This window comes from Balaenoptera ricei, chromosome 8 (assembly GCF_028023285.1).
Source record: "Balaenoptera ricei isolate mBalRic1 chromosome 8, mBalRic1.hap2, whole genome shotgun sequence".
Classification (NCBI taxonomy): domain Eukaryota; kingdom Metazoa; phylum Chordata; class Mammalia; order Artiodactyla; family Balaenopteridae; genus Balaenoptera; species Balaenoptera ricei.
The window spans coordinates 86,506,389-86,530,609 of NC_082646.1; the positions used below are offsets into that span (position 1 = coordinate 86,506,389).

Genomic DNA, 24,221 nt, shown 5'->3' on the forward strand with positions numbered 1-24,221 from the left:
AAAAAAGAAAACCTCAATTAACTAATACATGATTCTAGAGCAAGTAACTAAACCCCCATCTGCTAAAGGAAAACTTTGACTAAGAATTTCTGATTTTAAAAAATAGTCATTCAGTATTAATATTAACTATTTTATGACTTTTACATAAGATCATACACTTTCACAAAGAGCCTTTTTTATCAGCAATTTGAGCCAGCATTTCCTTAATTATCAAAAGTATATGTCGATATATTTTGATATCATTAAACATTTTATTCACTAAAAACATTTAATCAGCAGGAATTGAAGCAGTCATAAAACAGGTAAAACGTATGACAAAACAAATTACTCCAATTCCTTATACCTATAGACAGTAGGATTTATTGATAATGGCCTCATATCTAAAAGAACACTAAAGTCTTTAAACTAATATTTAATGTCAAATACAAATCTTTACCAATAGCAAATACACTGTATCACCAAACTAGAAAAAGTATAAAAGACAATAATCAACTTTTCTATTTGAACATTTTAATACATTTTAAGTCATACATAGTTTATAGTCTATATATGTCTTCCATAATTTTGAGTCATATAGCTTATAATAAGGCAACATATTTTAAATAATAAAAAAGCATATTCTTTGCCTTGATCACCTGATTTTTGTTGTTGTTGTTTATAAAATTAATCATAGTTAGCAGGATAGAAATCGCTTTGAGCTTCATGAATGACATCCAAGAGATGGGAAAGGATTAGTTCTCAGTTGCTGCCAGTTACAGTGCCAGGTGGCTTTTTCTGCAGTGAAGGTGTTACGGATAATCCCATTACACTGGCACTAAATCTTGCAGACATCAAAATTATCACCAAGGTTCCTTTTCATCCCATCCTTTCCAAATGACTGGAAGTCGCTTCACCTGAAAGAAGTCAAATCCACATGCAGCTGCTGCTTTAGCAGACAGCAAACTCCCTGAGAATGCCAGTCGTGATTCAATTTTGCTGTGCTGGTGGCCCCCTATTCCCTGTCCAATAATACATCTGTTAAAAAATCCTACAGCTACAAATCAAGTTTAATCCTACTAGAGACCTCATGTTGGTCTTGTCTTCCAAAAAGGCAGCAGGTTCTGCTGTCTATCTGCTGGCGTCTGGGGAATACCATTTAAATCCCAGCCCTACTTAGAAGAATAAGCTAAGGATCACAAAACATGACCTCAAAAACCCTGATATGACTATATTCTGACCCAGAGGCATTCATTCTAGGTGAAGATTAGAACTTTGCATAATAAGATTACACAGCAAGTGAATGATATCAAGGGACTATCCATATGCAGCCGCCTGGTTTTCTATAGACAGCCTGTGCTCTGCAATATGCAGTGCAGACGAAAAAGACCTTGGTCTTTCTAGCTGAAATAAAATAGATTCACATAAATTAGTTGGCCATTTCCAGATTCCTAAATCCCCTATTACATCTTTTATTGACAGCTCCGGTGAGGATAGCACAAATGTTATTCCTTTTTATTCTGTGCTTCTAGAACAATCATGCTCTGTAATTGAAATGTACATAGATTATGGCTAGAAATTAACATCTTGTTTGCTGTAATCTTGGATTACAATTGACTGTGTACATAATAAAATTAAGAAATCAATGGATGGATTTATCATCTCCAAGAAACTAGAGGCATTGTTTAAAGAACAGTTCAACATTTTGTGCCAACACTTTAAATGTATAAGTTACAAAGAGAAGTCAATAAAAATTTAAGTGAGTAAAAGGATACAACAGGCATCAGCCAATATCTACATAAAAGTTAGATTACATAAAAATTAGCTCATTTCCCTCAAAATTTAGAAAATGTGAATTATTCAGAGGTTTCACAAACAGGATTTTCTCCCTAAACCATACATGAACAAGAAGGTCAGTTACATATAATAAGGCCTCTACTTTTTTATAAAGTAGTTACAGTAACAGTATTTTATACAAATCATCTTGTTCATTTTATACTTTAAAATATTTGAATAAATTCAAATCAATTGTAATTCAGAGTTTTATAATTCTTAACTGTATACTTTTAAAGTATACAGTGAAGTAACCTCTCCTTATATTTATATATATACAGAGCATTTAAAATGTATGGAATCCTAGAAATATTTAAAAAACAATACTTTATGTTCAGTTTTCTGCCAAGAAAGTGAAAGCTATACCAATTCTAAGCAAACATATATGAAAAGAGAGATTCATATTCATTCACACAAATACCCACCCAGAAAAATTCTAAGAATGTGAGAAGGAGTTCCCAACTTTATTTAAAGAAAAAAAGAAGTATCAAGATTTGCCATGGGATTCTTATAAAATTAAGCTGCTCGGTATACCTGAAATATGACTTATTTGACAAGTTTGATTTGCCCACAATTGTTGAGGAACATACTACATCCATTACACTGGCCATTATTATCTCCTTATCATCACAATACCTGTAAGCATAGCTCTGTAATATCTGATAAATACTGAGTCAGGTGACATAATTCTGATTTTGTGTATGAATCAGGCACCAATATTATCAGTGCTAGAGCTATAAAAAACACTATATGTAATTTCAACTTTATAGCACATGAATAGTCTTTGATTACCTTTATTAGGATATTACAAGAAAATTAATGAAGAATGCAAAAAATACACATTTCTGTTACGATTTTTATATGTAATACTCTAGAGCTACACTGTTCAATAAGGTAGCCATTAGCTACATATGGCTATCGAGCACTTGAAATGTGACTAGTCCAAACTGAGATGTACTGTAAGTGTAAAATATACACTGAACTCTGAAGACAGTACAAAAAAAGAATAAAATATTTTGTATTAATTACATGTTGAAATGATAATATTTTGGATCTAATGGGTTAAATAATATATATATATGACATGCATACAGCACTGCTCTAGCAGATCATACAATTTCAATAACATACTCCTAAGCTAACTGAAATTGTACTACTAATAAAAACACTAAAGCAGAGGGTTATTATGGAAAAACAAACATTCCAGTATCAAATCTGATAGAAAAGCCTAGTAAAGAAAAACAAAATGTTGTCATTTATTTTCTATTTCGTATTTCTAGCTTAAGGGTAGTGGGGGAGAAGAAGGGACCAGCCAAATCAATGACCAACATGTACCAAAAAAGAATGTTTTATAGTTACAAAAATGCTTTAACCCAGTAAACAAAGGTTTTTAGAAAAAACACAGCTTGGGCAACTTCATAAAAGACTAGTAAGGTCTGTGTGTTATCCCTCAATGAGTCCAATAAACAGCAACTTCAAAAAAGTCTGGATCTAGAAAGGGCCGTGATTTTTGCCTAAGGTGCTATATAATTGTTTATATTCAAATTTTAAAACTACATTAAGTAATAACTATAATAGAGATTTGAAGCATTTAGTATATTTCAGAATTTTAGCAAAATTTAAAAGATCAATTTTATAAATTACTAGAAAACTGCTTTTTCATTAGTCTTCTCATCATTTCATCAATGTAGGTAAAGAAAAAATAGTCCATTAATCAAAAGTGTTTTACAGAAACAAGGCAAACTGTAAATAGTTAAAATATAAAACATATACCTAATTTAATTCAAGAAAGTTAACGGCTGATTTAGTATGACCACAGACAATTGATATCATACAATTAAAACACAAAGTCTATCTTTGTCACACACTGGAATATTATTTCAATATAAACAATAGTACATAAGGTATTAACTCATTTAAAAGTTGCTTTTTCATAATTATTCCTTCATAATATGTATCTAAAATACTAAGACTAAAGATGAAATATGAGTATCAATAAATAATATGGGTAAACTCTAAATCAATTCTTCATGACCTAGCCATGCCACTTTTTCCTATCCTTTTAAAATTATTTAAGTTCTTTTCTTTTCTGGTTACAAGTATCACACAGACATAGACACACACAGACACACAAAAAAACCCCAAAATAATAACAATAAAAAACTTTCTAGTCATCAATATATGAGTGCAATGATATTCAGTCTAAGTTAATCCCCAGACATCCAAATTCATGAATAAAAATTCATCAGTTTTAAATACACTGAGCCTATTAAGCAAGAACAAAAGCATATGCACAAAAGAGCTTTTAATATATTTCAAAGCCCACAAGAGCCATGGTCTCATTAAAATTATAAATTACACAAACATGGAATGAAGATTCAAACTGCAGTGCAGCTAAGCAGATTACAGAAAACCCCGCGTTCCATATGATAACACACCATGGCCCTCCCAGATGGAGGCTTGGAACAAAAAGGCCATCACCACAGCTAGGGAAAACCTCCTTGTGATCTCTGGTTTCTGTTCAGCAGATGACAGCCAAATAATATGTTGATTATTCTGTTTGTGCTGCTAAGCTTGTAAGATGGAATAAAAGCGATATGATCTATTGTGAACCCAATGCTAATGTGTTGCTCCACTCATAAATAATATGCTGAATTTATTTTGAAAATATCTTTTATCTGAATTTCAGTTTTCAAATGCATGAATTAAAATAAAAGCCAGTATAAAATTATATTTAATGTTATGCTTTAAACTAAAAAATGTAGATGACAAGTGAAAAATATCTAGGTGCTTAGTTAAGAGTCAAGTACAATCACCTTTCTTTAATTTCAGCACTGTGATCAGAGACAAAATACATTTTTAAATAGGCAATTACTCTCATGAAATATAAATGTAAAATTAAGTAATACAATAACCATGAAGTTAACAATAAACATTACTGACAAGATTAAAAACTAAAATACCAGGGTATATAAAAACACTTTGCTGCAATATAAATAATAGCACATAGAACAAATACCTAAAATATTTTTGAATAATAAAAAGTATCACTGAAGCCCTTATGAATGTTAACTTGTACACAAATGGATGCTCACAAGAAATCCTACTTAAAATCAAAATAATTAAAAAGAAGCTTATATAGTAGGAAGCAGCCGCACAGCACAGGGAAATGAGCTCAGTGCTTTGTGACCACCTAGAGGGGTGAGATAGGGATGGTAGGAGGGAGATGCAAGAGGGAGGAGATATGGGGATACATGGATATGTATAGCTGATTCACTTTGTTATAAAGCAGAAACTAACACACCATTGTAAAGCAATTATACCCCAATAAAGATGTTTAAAAAAAAAGCTTATAAAAATAATTTTCAAATATAATAGACAGCAATCATATCGCTTTGATGACAAAAGGTAAAACCTAATTTTTCTCCTCAATTAAATATCCTAAACTTTAACAGAGTAAACTATACCCAAATGAGGTAACTGGAATTACATCTGTAAATACTTCACAAAATTTCATGGATAAACATTTTTATGAATACTAGAATTATTAAAAATATTGAAAATCATAACATTTTCCCACCCCAGAAATTCTTTCCTGGATTTTCTAGTAAACTTTCCTTAAAGACAAACAAACAAATAAATAAAGCAGTACATTAAAGCTGCAGGTAAGGTAAACACAGATTACACACTCTTTTCTTAAGGGGGTATTTTGCAGGTGGTACATAATTATGTTCATTTACAAAAGTCCACTTTGTTTTTCTGTCTAGAGACATAGATTGAGTCTAAAAAGAGAAGCAAAACTGCCTAACATGAAAATACAGGCTAAAAATTACAGATGCAAAAGGTAAAATTACAACACTTTTTAGAGAAAAACACAGAACACAGAACATCCTTGGAGTAGACAATTATTTCTTAAGTAAGACGTAAAAAGCACTAAACATAAATAACAAACTAGACTACTTTAAAGTCATAAACTTCTGTTCATCAAAAGCACTATTAATAGATTGAAAAGGCAAACCTCAGAGTTGGAGAAATATTTGCAATACCTATAAAAATGAAGGACTCATATTCTGTATAAAGAACTCCTACAAATCAAAGAAAAAGACACCCCAACAAAGAAACGGGCAAAAGAAGTGAACAGGCACTTCACAAAAGAGAATAACCAAATAGTCAATATACATATGAAAAAGTGCTCAATATCATCAATCATCAGGGAACTAGAAATTAAAACAGTATAATGATTTACTACTTTATACCCACCAGAATTGAAAGATGAAAAAGATGGGGAAAAGGGAGCGTTAGCAAAGACACAGAGCAACTTGAACTCTCATATGAATGTAAATTAGTACAACCATTTCAGAAAACTGGCAATTTTGATAAAAGCTGGAAATAAACGTACTTATGATCCAGTAATTTTGCTCCTACACATATGCTCAACAGAAAACCATAAATATATTAATCAGGAGATACGTATTAGAATGTTTATATTTAACATTATATGGAAATCACCCAAATGTCCATTAACAGAATAGATAAAAAATAGTTGATATAGTCATATAATGGAATGCAGCAATGAAAATGAACAGATTACAACTACATGCAACAATGTAGATGAATCTCAAGACATAATGTTGAACAAAGGAAACCAGACAAAAAAATTATACTGTATAATTCTATACATAAAATACAAAACCAAGCAAAACTAATCTACGCTATTAAAAGTCAAGGCAGTGGTAATCCTTGCGCAGGGAGGGAGACAGTGGCTGGAAGAGAGCATGGAGGTGTCTTCTAGAGTGCTGATAATGTACTTTTTCGTATCTGGGTGCTGGTTGCATAATTGTATTTGGTTTCTGAAAAATTCATTGAGCCATCCACTTACAATATGTACACTTTTCCATATATATAGCTTTCTTTAAAAATGCAATTTTTGCACACAAATACAGATATACAAAGGTAGTCAAAATCCTTGTCATAAATTTAGAAACAACTAATGTATGTATAATCTAAAGGTGAAAACTAAAGGTTCTTATACTACTTATTTGAATAATCAATTTTTCAAACCAATAGGTAAGATAAGTTCCTGAACTCTTATAAATGGAGGAGCAACAGCTATTCACCCTATTATCTTCCCCAGCTCCCAAGCTACAATACCATATTTGCAGAGATAACTGGCCTTTGTGTCAGAGTAGCTGCTGGTGCTGCTGCTATTATAACAGAGCTTCTAAAATAGTCTCAGGACTGAAAAATTGCCCTTATGTGTGAAACTAAAGTAGCATAAAAGATAAGGCAGTATAAAGAATATGTTTGCCGTTTTCCCCATTGCCCTCAAATTTCATAAGTTTTTATTTATTATGAAAGCTTATTACCTAGTTTAATGGGAATCTTTTGAAAACATTTATTTTACTTTTCAGTGAAGTTAAAATATAATTCTTTAATATCAATATCCTACAAATTAAATGAAACTTCATGATAATTTGACAATATACATCTCATTATTTCCCACTTAAATATTTTCCCTTACTTCTATACTGGAATCAACAGACGATTTACAACACCGTTTTTCTCATATTGAAAAGATACTTTAAGAAATAAGCTAAGGGCTTCTCTGGTGGCGCAGTGGTTAAGAATCCACCTGCCAATGCAGGGGACACGGGTTGTTCGAGCCCTGGTCTGGGAAGATCCCACATGCCGCAGAGCAACTAAGCCCATGAGCCACAACTACTGAGCCTGCACTCTAGAGCCCGTGAGCCACAACTACTGAGCTCATGTGCCACAACTACTGAAGCCCACGCACCTAGAGCCTGTGCTCTGCAACAAGAGAAGCCACCGCAATGAGAAGCCCGCGCACCACAATGAAGAGTAGCCCCCACTCTCCGCAACTAGAGAAAGCCCATGCACAGCAACGAAGACCCAACGCAGCCAAAAATAAATTATAAAAAAAAAAAGAAAGAAGCTAAAAGAGATCACCTAATGATTATATAATTCACTTTTTACTTGTATAATAAATATTTATTCAGTGCTTACTATCTCCCAGGCTCTGGGGATAAAGGAATAAAACTGGCTAATTTTGTGGGAAATATAGCAGGTTTATCCCTTTCTTTCTCTCTCTCATTTGACTAACAAATAAAACTATTTTTAACTAGTAACATAGTCACAAATTCAAAAATTAAAAACAATCTAACAGATATACAGTAAAAGCCCCATCTACTTTGTTTTCCTTACCCATCCACATACAAGATTTAGATTTTGTATACCTCTCCAGATTTTCTTTATGCAAATATAAGCAATTATGAATATATCTTATTCCTCTCCTCCTTTATACAAAAAGTAGTTTACCATATACTCTGCTTGAACTTTGCTCTTTTCAAATAACAATGTACGCTTGAAAACTTTCCAAATCTTCATATAGAGAACATCCTTTCTCTTTTTACAGCTGTAGAGTACTTCACTGTACAGCTATGCCAGAGTTCATTCAACCAGTACCCTACTGATAGACATTAGGGATGTTTCCAATCTTTTGCTACTATAAAAAAAGCTACAATGAAAACTTTTATGCATATGTTATTTTAAAAGTACATAAGTGTATCTGTAATAAATTCCCAGAATTGGTTGAGACAAGTATGTAAATGCATTGGTCTTTCTCTAGAAATTGCTAATTTTTCTTCTATGGGGGCTGTGTCATTTTGCTTCCACCACATATACATCTCAGATGTATACCAGAAAAAGCTATTCTTTTCTTTGGGCCTATTTTGTTCATTAGGCAATTCTCAAAGATCTTCTCATTGGAAAAAACTATATGAAGTTCTTTGTTTATTTTTCCCCAAATGCATATGTAAAATTTGCTGACTTAATTTTCAAGTTGGAAAAATATCGCTGATGTAGGAAATCATCATATTGATGCCTAATGTGCTGGGATAGCAACTGTCTATCTCTCTTCCCAATATCTCCTTTCATTTAAAAACAAATATACACCCCCATCCCAATTTTTTTCCTTTAAATTCACATTCAGTACTTTATAATTGGGAAAGCAGTCAAATGTATTTCACTTTTAAATGAATGTTTTCCTGAAGCACTTAAATGCTTTCAGGAAACCAAATCTATGTTACTTCTATATTTTCCTTTACAAAGCTATCATTTCAAAGGTGGTTTAATCTTTAAGACTGACATTTTCAATAGGCAATGTCACCTAATACATTGTTTTTATTTCAAAGCCCATCCTGTCCAATATTTTATCATTAAAAACAACCACTTAAGTTCACTGGACTTCCTATTTAAGGAATCCTTAAGTAAATCCAGTTTCAATATCACTGTTTTATAAGAAAATATGTACATGATAATTTTTATTCCCCAAATAAGGATACCACAGTATTGATACATGCAAATCTATGTTGCATTTCAATCATCCAGAAATCAGTTGTGAGATAATCTCAGTCTCTTGGAACAAAGCAGCAAGACAAGTTGCTGACCTCAAAGTAAATTTTAAATTTACTTTGTATGCCCTTAATCAGTAGATGGGGCAGACCATACTTAAGCTCTCACCTAACCAATGAATATGTTAGGTAAATGCTGATTTTTACATTAGAGTCAGTATAATGCACTGAGCAAAAAACAAGAGTTACCTAACAAAGGTAAAACAAAACAAAATAACAACAACAAAAACACATCGTAAGCAGCACCCAGGACATAAAAGTTATCAGTTTAGGACAATTTAGGAAAACAGTCCTAGACAGCATAACGGTCTCTGAGGAAATCACATAAATTCTGTGAAATGACTGATGTTCACAATAACAACTCTGAGCCATCAAAAAAAACAAAAACAAAAACAACTTACATTATACTCAATTTGTTCTGTTTAAGAAGACAGAAGGGTACATTTTATATTTCAAAAACATTTTATAAAAAAAATTCATATGAAATAAATTTTGGCACACAAAAGGATAAGATTCAATTATTCACAAAATTAACAGATGAGGAAATAGTACACCACTTGTTAATAACAGCCCAATGAATGAGGAATTACTCTAAGTAAAATTCTCAAAGTTAGAATATACCACAGTTGCCTTTCAGAAGATGAATTGTGATAAAGTGCAGTAACATTTTGGGGGCCTTTAAACATACAATTCCCTGTGCAAGGCCACTTCTTGGTTAAGAGTTAAAAGAATACCTGATAATTTCTTAAAGCTAGTCATGCAAATTCTCCACTTCAATGGCTGGACACACTCAAGAATATATCCTGATTTCACTTTTCACTTTGTTTTCTTTAAATTGTGACTGCCACTAAGTACACAGGTTGGTCTGGTTTCTAGCTCCAACCTGCTAAATAACTTTGTGCAATTCACTCAATCTCTTTAGCTCTCCTTAGTTTCTTCACCAGTAAAGTGAAGAAGTTATAGAAAACATAACATAATAGTAAATGGAATCAAAGTGCTAATAAAGTAAAAGAGTTACTACATTAGGTCCTATATCTGTATCTGTATATCTACTACACATATACTATTTTTAAACTGTCACAAGTTACATGGTACTCTACCATATATGTAAGGCCTACAGTAAAGAAATTATGATCACTTCAGAATCTTTTCCAACATTTAATATGTGTCACTCTCAGGATACAACAACTTTTTCATGCACTCATTTAAATTAATTTAAAATACTACTATAATCAATTATCTTTAACCTGAAAATATATGACCTTTTTCCACTTGACACATAAAAATCAACACATGATATGTAAAAGAACGTTCATGGAAATGTTAATTATAATAGCCAAACACCAGAAAGAACCCAAACATCCACCAACAACAGAATGGATGAATTCTGTCATACTCATTCCAAAGGAATAACACATGATAATGAAAATGAATAAAATAAAACTACATGCAACTATGTAGATGATCTTCAAAACATAATGCTGGGTAAAGGAAGAAAGAATGCATATGATTCCAGACAATGGGGCTCACCAGTGGGCCCATCTGTGTCCCATGCTACCCCACAGGGGCACCCCACAGCTGTAGCAGTGTCACACTGTAGCAATCTAGCACCAACCCAAAGGGAAGTACAAAGGTGGTCGCAGTCTCCAAGCTCAAATCAGGATCCAATATGAGCTCCAAGACTGGCTGTAGGGTCTGGACCCCAGCTCCACCACTCTAGCCACCTTTCTGTGTCTGTGATCACAGCTGCCACCTGCCAGGAACTACTAGACAAAGCACTGGAGACCCTGTGGTTAACACTGGTGATAGATGAGGATGGGACCTCTGTGGACTGCGAGGACTTCTTCCAATTGTTGGAAGAGGATACATGCCTGATGATGCTGGAGTTCAAGCAGAGTTGGAGCCGCAGCAGGAGTAGGTGCTATCATATGGCCTAGGCTGGGAGAAGCCCAAGCACAGCAAGGACATTGCCCTCACTACCTTGAACATATACAAGCAAAACCCTTGAGACCTCTTTGGCCTGAACATCAAAGCCACACTCTACAGGATCTACTCCATGAGTTGTGACTTTCAAGTATTTGGCCCAAAGAAAGTACTCAGGGAGCTCATCCAGTTGAACCTCCATGATGCTGCTGCAAGGCCTGGGCCACATTGCTGGGAATTTCCTCCACCCTTTGCCATGCAGTGGAGGAGGCTGAGCAGTGACAGTGGCAGCAGCAGGGTCCCCTCCATCCCTACTGAGAAGGGGCTCTGAGTTCCTGCCCCAGACTCGTTCCAAGAGATACCCTGTGAGGACTGTGTCAGCATCAGGTTTGGAGACCTGGAGACAGTGCAGACTAGATAACTCACCTGATTTCCCCCATTATTCTCTGACAGCACTGTGATAGGTCCCATCAGCATAATGCTTTCCATGCCTAGCCTATACACTTTCCTCAAGAATGCTGTCCTTTCCTAGCGATCTTTCCAGCCTCCCACTTACCCTGAAAGGCTACAAACTTGTCCCCAGGCATCTTGATCCCATTCTGATTGCAGCTACATCTAAATTCCTTACAACTCCTCCTGTCCCTAAGCTCTTTAATACAGTGAAGTCAGCCCTCTGACTTTACCTTAAGCTCTCTATTTCTTCATACCCTTCCCCTTAAAAATAACAAAAACATTTCCAACAAAAATACAAAAATATTTATCCAAAAAAAGAATACATATGATTCCATAAAGATGAAAAAGAGGCAAAAAGTGAACACACTGCTGAGGAATACACATAAAAATGATAAAATTATATAGAGAATTATCTAGTTATCACAAAAATCAGGACATTGGTTACCTCTAAGGAAAAGGAAGATTATACCAAGAGCTTCTGGAATGTCAGTAATGATCTATGGTTACTGAATGTCTGCTTTATACTTATTCATTTTATGTTTCTATATAGTATTATATTTCATAATAAAAAAGTTTAAAATGATATACTTTCTGAAAAAATATATTGTTAAAGAGAAGGAAGAAAGGGCTCCTCTTTTTTGCTAACAATTTTATTTTCTTGGTCTACATTTCTAATTTTTATTGCAATATTTTAATAATAAAGAAATAAGTTACTATGCCTAATTCTCCAGAATCTTAATAAAGAACAGATTTTACAGGCTTCCCAAATGGCCACAAAAAAAGTACCAGGTCATTAAAGAGTATAAAATCAGTTATTTTGTTAAATCTTTGCTTAGCTCAATGTTGTGCCTGTTGCTTTTTCTTCTTTTCAAGAAAATGTATGCTTACTTTCAAAAAAAACCCTAATTACATCCAGATATTAATTTTATGCAGGCTGCACTCCAAAAAATATATAATAATTTAGCTCAAAAGTAGGAAGAAAAACTTTTAACTCTCACACATTTTAAAACAATTTTAGGAACACCTGTGTTTGCATTCAGTATGAGGGTTCATAATAGGATGGACACAAATATGACACTTGAGATCCAATCCAATGTCACTCTGTGTAAGAATGGTTCACTGTGTGTACTAGAAAACATAATCGCTAGATTATAGGATGGATATACAAAACAAGTTACACTTAAAGTCCACTGTATAAAATGTAATGTAGGGTAACTCACTCAAAATAGATCCAACAGTGTCTAATTTAAATTATACTAAAGATGTTTTAAATAGTTCCTTTGGAAAAACATACAGGGAATTTAAATGATTACAAAAGAGATAATAATAATAATAATCGGACAAATTACAAACATATACACACACATATAATTTAGGAAATCCTAAAAGTTCCATCACCTACAAGCACCCTTCAATGTATGTTTGTTACAACTTTTAGATGCCACTAAACAGGAAGCAGACAATAAAACTTAGAAACAAGACTATCAGCACTTTCATCAGGCTTCAGATATCAACATCACCCATTATGAAAACAGCGCTGCTTTGGTTGTATACTGTTGTTTTTTGTGAATGCAGGCAAGGATTCCCCTCCTTAGTGGGTCCAGCTAACCAGTTATTTGCCCATCTATTAAGTGCCAACTTTAAAAAATTACACTATGTCCAGCAGGGAGCAGCATTACAACATTCATAAGACTTAACCACAACATGAAACCGACAGAAGAAAAAGAAGGAAAAAAACCCACTTACCACAGGTCTTTTCAATGATACATTCAATTTTTAGGCAGTTGCAGGGCTTCCAGAAAAAACATCTAAAGCATGTCTCAAAGCATATATAGGTGATCCATGGTTTCAGGATTCCTAAAGCAGGAAATCAAAATTATATTAAGTAAAGGCTTCTTTCAGCCATATTTAGTTGAATTAGTATATAATATGACTAAATGTCTCTCAGCTGTTAAGGTGCATCTTCCTTATTGGATCAATAGGATTCTGAATTCAGATATTCAATGACACTTCGGATAAAATGATTTTAAAAAGCAGAATACTAAAGTCCTTTATTTACCAGAGAATTTAAGTAGAAGAAAGTAAATGGGTGACATAATATATCAGTCAACCTAGAGAAAACTGGTCAAGGACTTAAAGGAGTTGATAAGCCAACCATATACAGTTCTGATATATCAAATCCTTCTAAACAATTTGCAGGTAATAGAGAGGATATAACATTCATTTCTACAGGTCAGCATGAATGAATATCTAGGGTTAGTTTTAGTTGTAAGAATACAAAGGCAGCAGAGAAGCAGTTTGTAATGCTGGTATGTTAAGCCTGATTAGTCAGATATTTACTGAATATGAGGAATGCACCTGATATTGTAGAAAAACTCCATGACCAGTCATAGTATGTCAAAGGCAAAACATATTATGTTTGATATTCTCCTGGATGTCAAAACCTGCCTCATATTCAACAATAATAAATCCATGTCAGTTCTTACGACTGAGGAAATGATGTATCACCACTGTTACTTGAAACATTAAACAGTTTGCTTTATATGTGTTTACATGCAAAGTTTCATTGTTTACACCAAAACCCAAATTTTTGCCATTAAAAGAAGATAACACATGAATATTTACCTTGAAATGTATATAATATAAATAATAAATATATATAATATAAGTTTGTGTAATATACAATATCACATGTCAATATATCATAAATATTTACTTGCAATTTAATGAATAATACATAAAATGGTTCCCACTATTTTCTACAGGGAAAATGACATGAGAAGCTTGACTTGAGTGTATGATAGCAAGACTACAGTTACTCTCTAATAATCATCATTAATTTGACTTAAGTTGAAAGAAACTCTGATATATTCATCTTTTACTCTTTAATGCTAAGCTAGTCATAGCATTATTTCTTATTTTTTGCTCTCCTTAAAGTCTTCCCCATCCTATTTCTTGCCTTTGCTTTTGTACATTTCACTTTTCTGATACTTCCTCATTTTTGCCAATCTACCTTCCCTCTCCTTTATAATGCATTTCTGTTTCAACCCCAATTTTTGTTTTATTTAATCTCCTCTCTTTATGACCCTAACATCTTTCTTCCCTTTTCTCTTAGGACCCTTAAAAGTGAGGGTTTTTTTTTTCTTTTTTGTTTTTTTCTGTAACAACAATCTGCTTAAATATACTCTTTCATCCACTTACAGGCACTGTGCTTGATCTTAATAATCCCACCTGATTAGAACACTCAACTAAATATACTTAAATTATATTGCTGCTACTCATAAAAATATTTTTTCCTCTGAGTTACTGAAATATTTGAAGAACTCACTAAACATTTTGGAGCCAGTCTTTTTTTTTTTAAAGATTTATTTATTATTTATTTATTTTTGGCTGCGTCGGGTCTTTAGTTGCGGCACACAGGATCTTCGTTGAGGCATGCGGGATCTTTCATTGCGGCGCATGGGCTTCTCTCTAGTTGTGGCGTGCAGGTTTTCTCTCTCTAGTTGTGGCATGTGGGTTTTCTCTCTCTGGTTGTGGTACGTGGGCTCCAGAGCATGTGGGCTCTGTAGTTTGCAGCACACAGGCTCTCTAGTTGAGGCACGTGAGCTCAGTAGTTATGGTGCGTGGGCTTAGTTGCCCGGCTGCATGTGGGATCTTAGTTCCCTGACCAGAGATCGAACCCACGTCTCTTGCATTGTAAGGCGGATTCTTTACCACTGGACCACCAGGGAAGTCCCTGGAGTCAGTCTTAAAACACCCCAAATCTCAAGGAAATCTAATCACACACTCCTTCCATTCAATTTGAGAGGTGATTTAGGATCTTACTATATGGTGTGAATAAATACTGAGTAACAAACTTTTTTAAGTTAACAGAACTTTGCTGCTTTTATTCATGTGTGTGTATGCCCATGTGTACAATATCCTCATCAAAAAGCAAAGACACATTAAAGAGCCCCGTACTTCTAATATATATTATAAAGTCTAAAAAGAAAAGTGATTTCCCTATTCGGCACTTTCAAATCTGAATATTAACATTAACAGTATTAGTGTATGGTGAAATAATCTCACAACAAAATATTATGCAAAACTTTGAGTTTTAAAAATGATAAATAGATTATATAACACATTTATAATATAATTCCTAAAAAGAGAATATAGTGGGTTGAGTAGTGTTCTCCCTTCCCCCCAAACTCATGTCCACTTGGAACCTCAGAATGTGACCCTATTGTAACACTGGATCTTTGCAGATATAATCAAGGTAAGGATCAATATGAGATCATATTAGATTAGGGTGGGCCCTAAATACAATGAGAATGTCCTCAAAGGAGACCGAAAAGGACACACAGAGACACAGAGAAAAAGACAATGTGAAAATGAAGGCAGACATTGAAGTTATGTTGCCACAGCCAAGGAAAGACAGGAGCCACCAGAAGCTGGAGGAAGCAGGGAAGGATCCTCCTCTAGAGCTGTTAGAACAAACATAGCTCTGTTGACACCATAATTTTGGACTTCTGGCCCTGGAAACTGTAATGAAGTAAATTTCTGTTGTTTTAAGCCACCAAGTTTGTGGTAATTCGTTATGGAATTCCTAGGAAATTAAAAAGATTTTGGTACCAGGAAGTGGGGTGTTGCTGTAACAGATAACAAAAAATTTAAGAAAAATAATAATAAGACTGAAGAGACTATTGGTAGATTGCCTTGAAGAGCCAGCTGATATTGGATTGACCAAAAAGTTCGTTCAGGCTTTTCCATAAAATGGTACAGAAAAACCCGGACAAACTTTTTGGCCAACCCAATAGAAATGAGACGTTAAGGAGATTCTGGTGAATGCTCAGAAGGAAGTGAACAGGATGGCTGAGAACACTTGTATCACCTTAGAGAATACACTTATTTGTCAGGAACAGAATGCTACAGAAATATGAACATTAACTGGACTTCTGGTGAAGTCTCAAGAAGGGAATGAGAGATGTTATTGAACACTAGAGGGAAGGCAGTCTTTGTTACAATGTAGTAAAACTGAAATGTGTTCTAATGTTGGGTGAAAAGTAGAACTTGTAAGTGATGAGCCTGAATGTTTAGCTGAGGAGATTTCCAAGCAAAATGTTGAAGGCATGTACTGGTTTCTCCTTGCTGACTATGGTAATATGTGAGAGAAAGGAGATAAATTGAGGCATGAAAAAAGATAAAAGGAGATAAACTGAGAAAGTTAAGCAGAAAGAAATCAGCACTTGATGATTTGGAAAATTCTCAGCATATCTAGATTGCAAAAGATGCTAACATGACAAATCATTAGGAAAATGCAAATCAAAACCACAATGAGATACCACTTCAAACTCATTACAACAGCTATTATCCAATAAATAAAGAAAGAAAGAACAAAAGTTGCTGAGGATTTGGAGAAATTGGAACCTCTCTGTACTGCTGGTGGGAATGCAAAATGGTTAAGCCACTGTGGAAAACACTTTGGTAGTTCCTTACAAAGTTAAACATATGCTTCAGCAATTCTACTCCTCGGTATATACTTAAAGGAATTCTAACAGATACTTGTACTCTGATGTTCATTACAACAGTATACACAATAGGCAAAAGATGGAAACAGAACAAGTGTCTATCAACAGATGTATGGATAAACAAAATGTGCTATATACGTACAATGGAATACTATTCAGCCATAAAAAGGAATGAATTTCTGACACATGATACAAGATGGATGAACTTTGCAAAACACTATGCTAAGTGAAAAACATTATGCAAATGCTAACAAAGAACAAATATTATATGATTTCACTTATGTGAGGTACCTAGATAGGCAAATTCATAGACAGGAAGTAGAATAGAGGTACCAGAGGCTGCGGTGATGGAGTGGGAAGGTTATTGCTCAATGGGTAAAGCATTTCCCTTTGGGATGATGAAAAAGCTCTGGAAAAAAGATAGTGGCAATGTTTACACATCATAAATATACCTAATGCCATTGAATTGTACACTTAAAAATGATTACAATAATAAATCTTATGTTATGTATATTTTTATCACAAAAAGATTTTTCCTATGGGAAAAGGACCCAAGACCTTGAGCCAGATGCAAAGGCTGACATAACTACTTCAACTAGAGAATCAAGACTGAGCTACTGATAAGCTCTAAAATGAACATATTCCAATGCTCAGTGAGGGAAAAAGATCATCATATATGATAGCAATTCATTAATTCCATATGAGTTCATTTAGGAAATGTTAATAGAAAAGGAAACATGAGCTGCTTTTTAAATTTTTTTAAAATAACCTTAGAATACCAAACAGACTACAAAATTAATTTCAAATCTTTCACTCTGGAGAATGATAAAATTATAGTACAAAATGGCCTTTAATTTTTTTTTTTTTAACTTTGCATTTTGGGGAATGAAAAAATATAAAAGGTAAAAACATGGCTTTAAATTTCTAAAGATTTTTAAAAGCAAATATATTTAAATGATTAAAAATCTTGTTTCAGTGCTGGACAACTCTGATAAAAAGTTCTTTAATATGAGTTGAAACTGAACTTTCTATGCTTTGGAGAAACAAAGGGGTCTGATTTCTCTTTCACAAGATTAAGACAGGTCTTCTGAAACTCAAAATCGTTCACCTCTGTGTTAAATTTATGTCTCACTTACTACTTGTTTCATATCACATTCTCGAACCATCCTGGTTACTATGAATTTACTCATTTTATCAAGACAAATATGCCTCATTCCTTACGCAAGTATCCATAAGCTGGCTAAATAAAAGGCTATCTTTAGGAGGATACTAATGCTGAGTTTGGGTCCAGGTACAAATCGTAAATAAGCTTGAATTTTGTCATCAGACAGCTCATCACAGTTGTGAATCCTAGCTCTATCATTTACCACCTATGTGAGAAAGATGGTTAATTTTATCTATCACCTTGACTGGGCCATGCAGTGTCAAGATATTTGATCAAACATTATTCTGGGTGTTACTGTGAGGGTGTATTTGGATGAGATTAACATTTGGATCCTCAGATTAAGTAAAGCAGATTGCCCTCCCTAATGTGCGTGGACCTCATCCAATCCACTGAAGGCCTCGGTAGAATGAAAGGCTGACCCTTAGGCCACTAAAAGGGAGTGAAAAGCAGCAACATACTACAGGTTATGAAAACTTTTTAAAAGATAGAAATAACAGTGATAGGTAGAATAGGGCAGAGAGAGCAACATCCTAGCACAGGGTTTGGCAAACCATGGTTCACAGGGCAAACCTTCCAGGTTACCATCTGCTTTTGTATACCTTGCAAATTAAGACTGGTTTTTATACTTTTAAATGGCTCAAAGAAAAGAAAAGAAGAATATTTTGTGATGTAAAAATTATATGAAATTCAAATTTCAGTGTTCATAAACAAAGCATTATCAAAACACAGCTGTGCTCATTTTTTAATATACTGTCTACAACTGCATTCCAATGGTAACGTTGAAAAGTTATGAAAGAGGACATGTGGAAAACCTAAAATACTTACTATTTAGTCTCCAAAAAAGTGTGTTGATCCCTGTCCAACTACACACACAGGAGAATGTTTCAGGGAAGATGTAACTTTTCTTCCTGTAGAAAGGGGTTGTGGGCTGAACCAACAGTTATGGAGGATAAAAAAAGGTTTAACCTGCCTGAGAGGAATCTGGGCTCCAAAGTATAGTGGTTGAAACCTAGGATAGGATCCTCCTTATCAGGCTATTAGAGACGGACCTGGCCTGTCTGCTTGCTCTCTGCTTATCCACTCTGAGCAAAACACACCAATAAATTAGTCCTACCTATACCCAAAGCAATCTACAGATTTAATGCAATCCCTATCAAAATACCCATGATATTTTTCACAAAAGTGGGACAAATAATCGTAAAATTTATATGGACACACAAAAGACCCCAAATAGCCAAAGCAACCTTAAGAAGAACAAAGATGAAGGTATCACACTCCCTGACTTCAGACTACTACAAAACTACGGTAATCAAAACAGTATGGTACTGGCACAAAAACAGAAATACAGATAAATGGAACATAACAGAGAGCCCAGAAATAAACCCACGCATTTATGGTCAGTTAATCTATGACAAAGGAGGCAAGAATATACAAAGGAAAAAAGAGAGTCTCTGCAATAAGTGATGCTGGGAAAACAGGACAGCTACATGTAAAAGAATGAAAATAGAATATTTTCTCATACCATAAACAAAAATAAACTCAAAATAGATTAAAGACCTAAATCTAAGACCAGAAACCATAAAACTCCTAGAAGAAAACATGCAGAACACTCTTTGACATAAATTGTAGCAATATTTTTTGGATCTGTCTCCTAAAGCAAAGGAAACAAAAACAAACATAAACAAATTGGACCTAATTAAAGTTAAAAGCTTCTACAGAGCAAAGGAAACCATTGACAAAACAAAAAGAAAACCTACTAAATTGGAGAAAATATTTGCAAATGATATGACTGATGAGGGGTTAATATCCAAACTATATCAACAGCTCATACAACTCAATATCAAAAACAAACAAGCAAACAAACAAAAAAACCCTAAACAACCCAATTTAAAACTGGGCAGAAGATCTGAATAGACATTTTTCAAAAGAAGACATACAGATGGCCAACAGGCACATGAAAAGATGTACAACATCAGTAATCATCAGAAAAATGTCACTCAAAACCCCGATGAGATATTACCTCACAACTCTCAGAATGGCTATCATCAAAAAGACCACAACTAACAAATGTTGGTGAGGAGTCTGAGAAACGGGAAACCTCATATACTGGTAGTGAGAATGTAAATTGGTAGAGCCACTATGGAAAACAGCATGGAGAGTCCTCAAAAAAATTAAAAATAGAACTACACGTTCCAACAGTTCCACTTCTGGATATATATCCAAAGAAAACAAAATCACACAATTTGAAAAGATATATGCACCCCAGTGTTCACAGCAGCATTATTTACAATAGCTAAGATATGAAAGCAATCTAAGTGTCCATCAACAGATGAATGGATGAAGAAGATGTAGTATACATATACAATGGAATATTAGTCATAAAAAAAAGAAATTCTGCCATTTGCAACAACATGGATGGACCTAGAGTATATTTTGCTTAATGAAATAAGTCAGACAGAAAAAGACAAATACTGTATGTTATCAATTATATGTGAAATCTAAAAAATAAAATGAATGAATATGACAAAACAGAAACAGACTCATAGATATAGAGAATAAACAAGTGATTACCAGTGGGGAGAGGGGTGGGGGGGAGGGGCAAAATAGGGGTAGGGGATTAAGAGGTACAAACTACTATGTACAAAGTAGAGAAGCTACAAGGATATACTGCACAGCACAGGCAATATAGCCAATATTTTATAATAACTTTAAACAGAGTACAATCTATAAAAATACTGAATCACTATATTGTACACCTGAAATTAACATAATATTGTAAATTGACATACTTTAATAAAAAAATACTAAGTCCTACCTACCCATAAGGAATTCCCATCAGTATTCTTTCCATTTAGGGTAATTTGCTAGAGAAAGAAAAGAAGAGAAAACCCACTCCAGTTATCTATATTATTCAACTGGTCATATATCAACATGAATGAGCAACCAAGGATCAGCAACATTTAAGGAAACCACAAGAATGAAAAAGAAGGCCCATGATGAAAAACAGAACAAGCAACTCTGGAGAAATCAGAGGTAATTCAGGGAGGAAAATAAAAGGAAAATAATTCTATTTAACATCTTCAGAGATATTAGTTAAGATATTGTATCTATGCGACAACAGGCATATGAAAGAGTAGAATTAAAACAACAAAGAGTAGAGTTTAAAGAAATTTAAAATAGAATGCCTGTCCACCACCAACTCCCCCCACATATACAAAAAAATAGAAAAGTTGAAACAAAAGTTGAAGAAATACAGAATAACAACCCAAGGAGGGTAATAAGCTCTCTAAAATGTTACAGGAAAAGACCCCCAGGGAATACAGAGCAGGAAAAAGAAAAATAAATAGATCCCTAGATACATCTTTCATGTAGAGCAGAGGTTGTCAAACTAGGGCCCATAAGCCAAATCCTGCCCACTCCATTTTAGCAAATAAGGTTTTACTGGAACACAGCCATGCTCATTCGTTTACATGTTGTCTATGGTTGCTTTTTTGCTACAACAACAGAGCTAAGTAGTTGCAACAGGGACCATATGGTCTGCAAAGCCTAAAATATTTACTATTTGGTCTTTCATAGAAAAATTTTGCTAAATATTGATCTAGAGCTATGCTGTCCAATACAGCAGCAACTAGCCAAAAGTAGTGTTTAAATTTAAATTATTAAAACAAAATTAAAAATTCAGTTCCTCAATCATATCAGCCACATTGTAAGTACGCAATAGCCATATGTGTTTAATGGCTATTATACTGGTCAGTGTAGATATAGAACACTTCCATCAACACAGGAAGTACTACAGGACAGGGCTTACCTGGAAATTATAATATAATAAGCCACTACAGCTATATTTTAATTATTGCCTTTAAAAGTGCTACAATGAACAACAAAAAATACCTAAGAGAAGCAGGAAGAAAGATTAAATTCAGAAAAAGACAAAAATTAGTAATATTAGAAAAGGAAATAATTAATGCCTAAATCTAAGGCATCATTCTATGAAAATAGCATTAAAATAGATTTTTTTTAATCCTTTAAAGTTACTGAGAGAAAAATCCAAAGATATAGCATTACAAATGAGAAACTAAATATCATAATGGATATGGACGAGATTATGAAACAACTCAATGTAGAGAATGCAATTAATTAATGCTACCAAATTTGAAAATAATTTTAAAAGTGTTTCCTAATAAAATATAATTCAAAGAAAGGTAGAACAAGAGCTGTGAACAAAAAAGTTAATAAAAATGTTGTGTAATTTAGTTCTGAATTTACGATGAAAATGTTTGCTAGGATTTTTAACTTTCATCTTATCCTACAAGAAACTTCATATTCTTAAACTGGGAAATAGCAGTCAAAATATTTCCCTCTGCTAATACTACTTATTGGGCCAAGAAATATGTATTTCTTCAGAGGGGATCAGCACTAGTCTAAATGATCTTTCATGCAAAATCAGTAGATGTGATGTAAGAAGCTTCACGAGGAATGGTTTTAAATATCTGGCCTTTCCCTGGGGTCCCATAATTATTCATACTGTGGAGGAATTGATACCTCATCAGAAATGTCCAGGATAATTAGAATAATGCATGGGCTTAGATTAGCACCGCAGCTTTATGCCTGTGAGACTCCTCTAGTTGACACAGGAAAGGGGCACCAGGCATTAGTCAGCAGTTGTTAAATTCCTTACTTGGGCTCCATGCAAAGAAGAACAACAGTCCCCAATTGGGAGATACACCTATGCTGGGCCATTCTACCTCTGGAATTTCTTTTTCCTTTAACACTAAAAATTTTTAGTGTTTTAGTGTTTACCACTAAAAATGTCTTGTTCACATTTATAGACACATTTACTTGAAAAATCTCCTTGAACCAAAACATGTTTATCTTTTGACACATCTACCCTATTACACTGAATATTCCCAGATGAGTATATAGTGGATTTTTAAATTTTAACTTAAAATCCCAGTTTTCTGCTTATACTTAAGAATCCACTACAATTGGGATGAACGTAAGTTCTCATGTGCCCTGGACAGTCCCAGATTACACCTGCTTTCCTGGCATCCAATAATTCATGTATTTCAGCACTCTCAAAAGTGTTCCAAAAATTATTGAGGAAATCTGAACAAAAAGTAAAAAATGTTTTAAAATAAATGATGAAAACATAAAATGTTAAAAGTTGTAGGATACAACTAGAACAGTGCTTGGGGAAAATCACCCTTAACTATAAATAGTATACTAGAAAAGAAGAAAGGTGGAAAATCAATGAATTAAGCTTTTATCACAAGAGAGAAAACCCAAAATTTCAGCAAATCAAAACCAAAGAATGTAGGAGGAAGGAAATAATAAGAGCAATAATCAATAAAATAGAAAGTAAAAAATTTTACAAAAACAGGGAAAAAATTTAAAAGCCAAAAGTTGGGTTTAAAAAAAAAAAAGATTAATAAAAATGAAAAATCCCTAGCAAACCTAAAAAAGAAAAAAAGAAGAAACACAAGTAACCAATATCAGCAATAAAGAAATCATTTACAGTCACTAAAAAGTAAGCTCATAACAGACGAACCCTCCCTTAAGTATCAGGACAAAATACAAGAACAATTATGTGAAGGCTCTACAGATTGAACAGAACAAGATTTTGTTGGTGAGTCAAACTTGTAAGAAGGGATTTCCAAAGGGTGAGCATCTTACTTTTACTGATTTAGCTTGAGTGCAGTGCAGTACAGGTGGTTAAAATTCTGAGAGAAAAGAAGTCATCCTCCTGGAGAACCTGAAGAATCATACACTAACCAATGGAATGGTAAGTCCAGAAAAGTCTACCTAATATGTGTGACTCTATTTACTGAAAAAGTAATGTTCAATATGGCAGGGAAAGAACTGTCTTTTCAATAAATGGTGCTAGGTCAATAGGATATCTATGTAGGAAAAACAAATACACCTTCAGCCCTG

The 24,221-nt window shown here is 33.9% G+C and overlaps 1 protein-coding gene and 1 pseudogene across 3 annotated transcripts in view; one reads left to right on the forward strand and one right to left on the reverse strand.

Annotated features, from left to right (window-relative positions):
• Positions 1 to 24,221, reverse strand: part of IMMP1L (inner mitochondrial membrane peptidase subunit 1) — a 73,490-nt gene that overhangs the window by 41,521 nt on the left and 7,748 nt on the right. For 2 of the 3 annotated variants that reach the window (XR_009504677.1, XM_059931332.1), the window contains exon 2: positions 13,362 to 13,472. Coding sequence is in view for 1 of the 3 variants with exons in the window: in XM_059931331.1 (XP_059787314.1) it covers positions 13,362 to 13,472; positions 21,110 to 21,113 (115 nt within the window). In the remaining 2 variants the exon portion in view is untranslated. Of the gene's footprint in view, positions 1 to 13,361; positions 13,473 to 21,109; positions 21,155 to 24,221 lie in introns of all 3 variants that reach the window. The other variant, XM_059931331.1, reaches the window with a different exon arrangement.
• On the forward strand, positions 1,877 to 11,480 carry LOC132369521 (lipid transferase CIDEB-like; annotated as a pseudogene).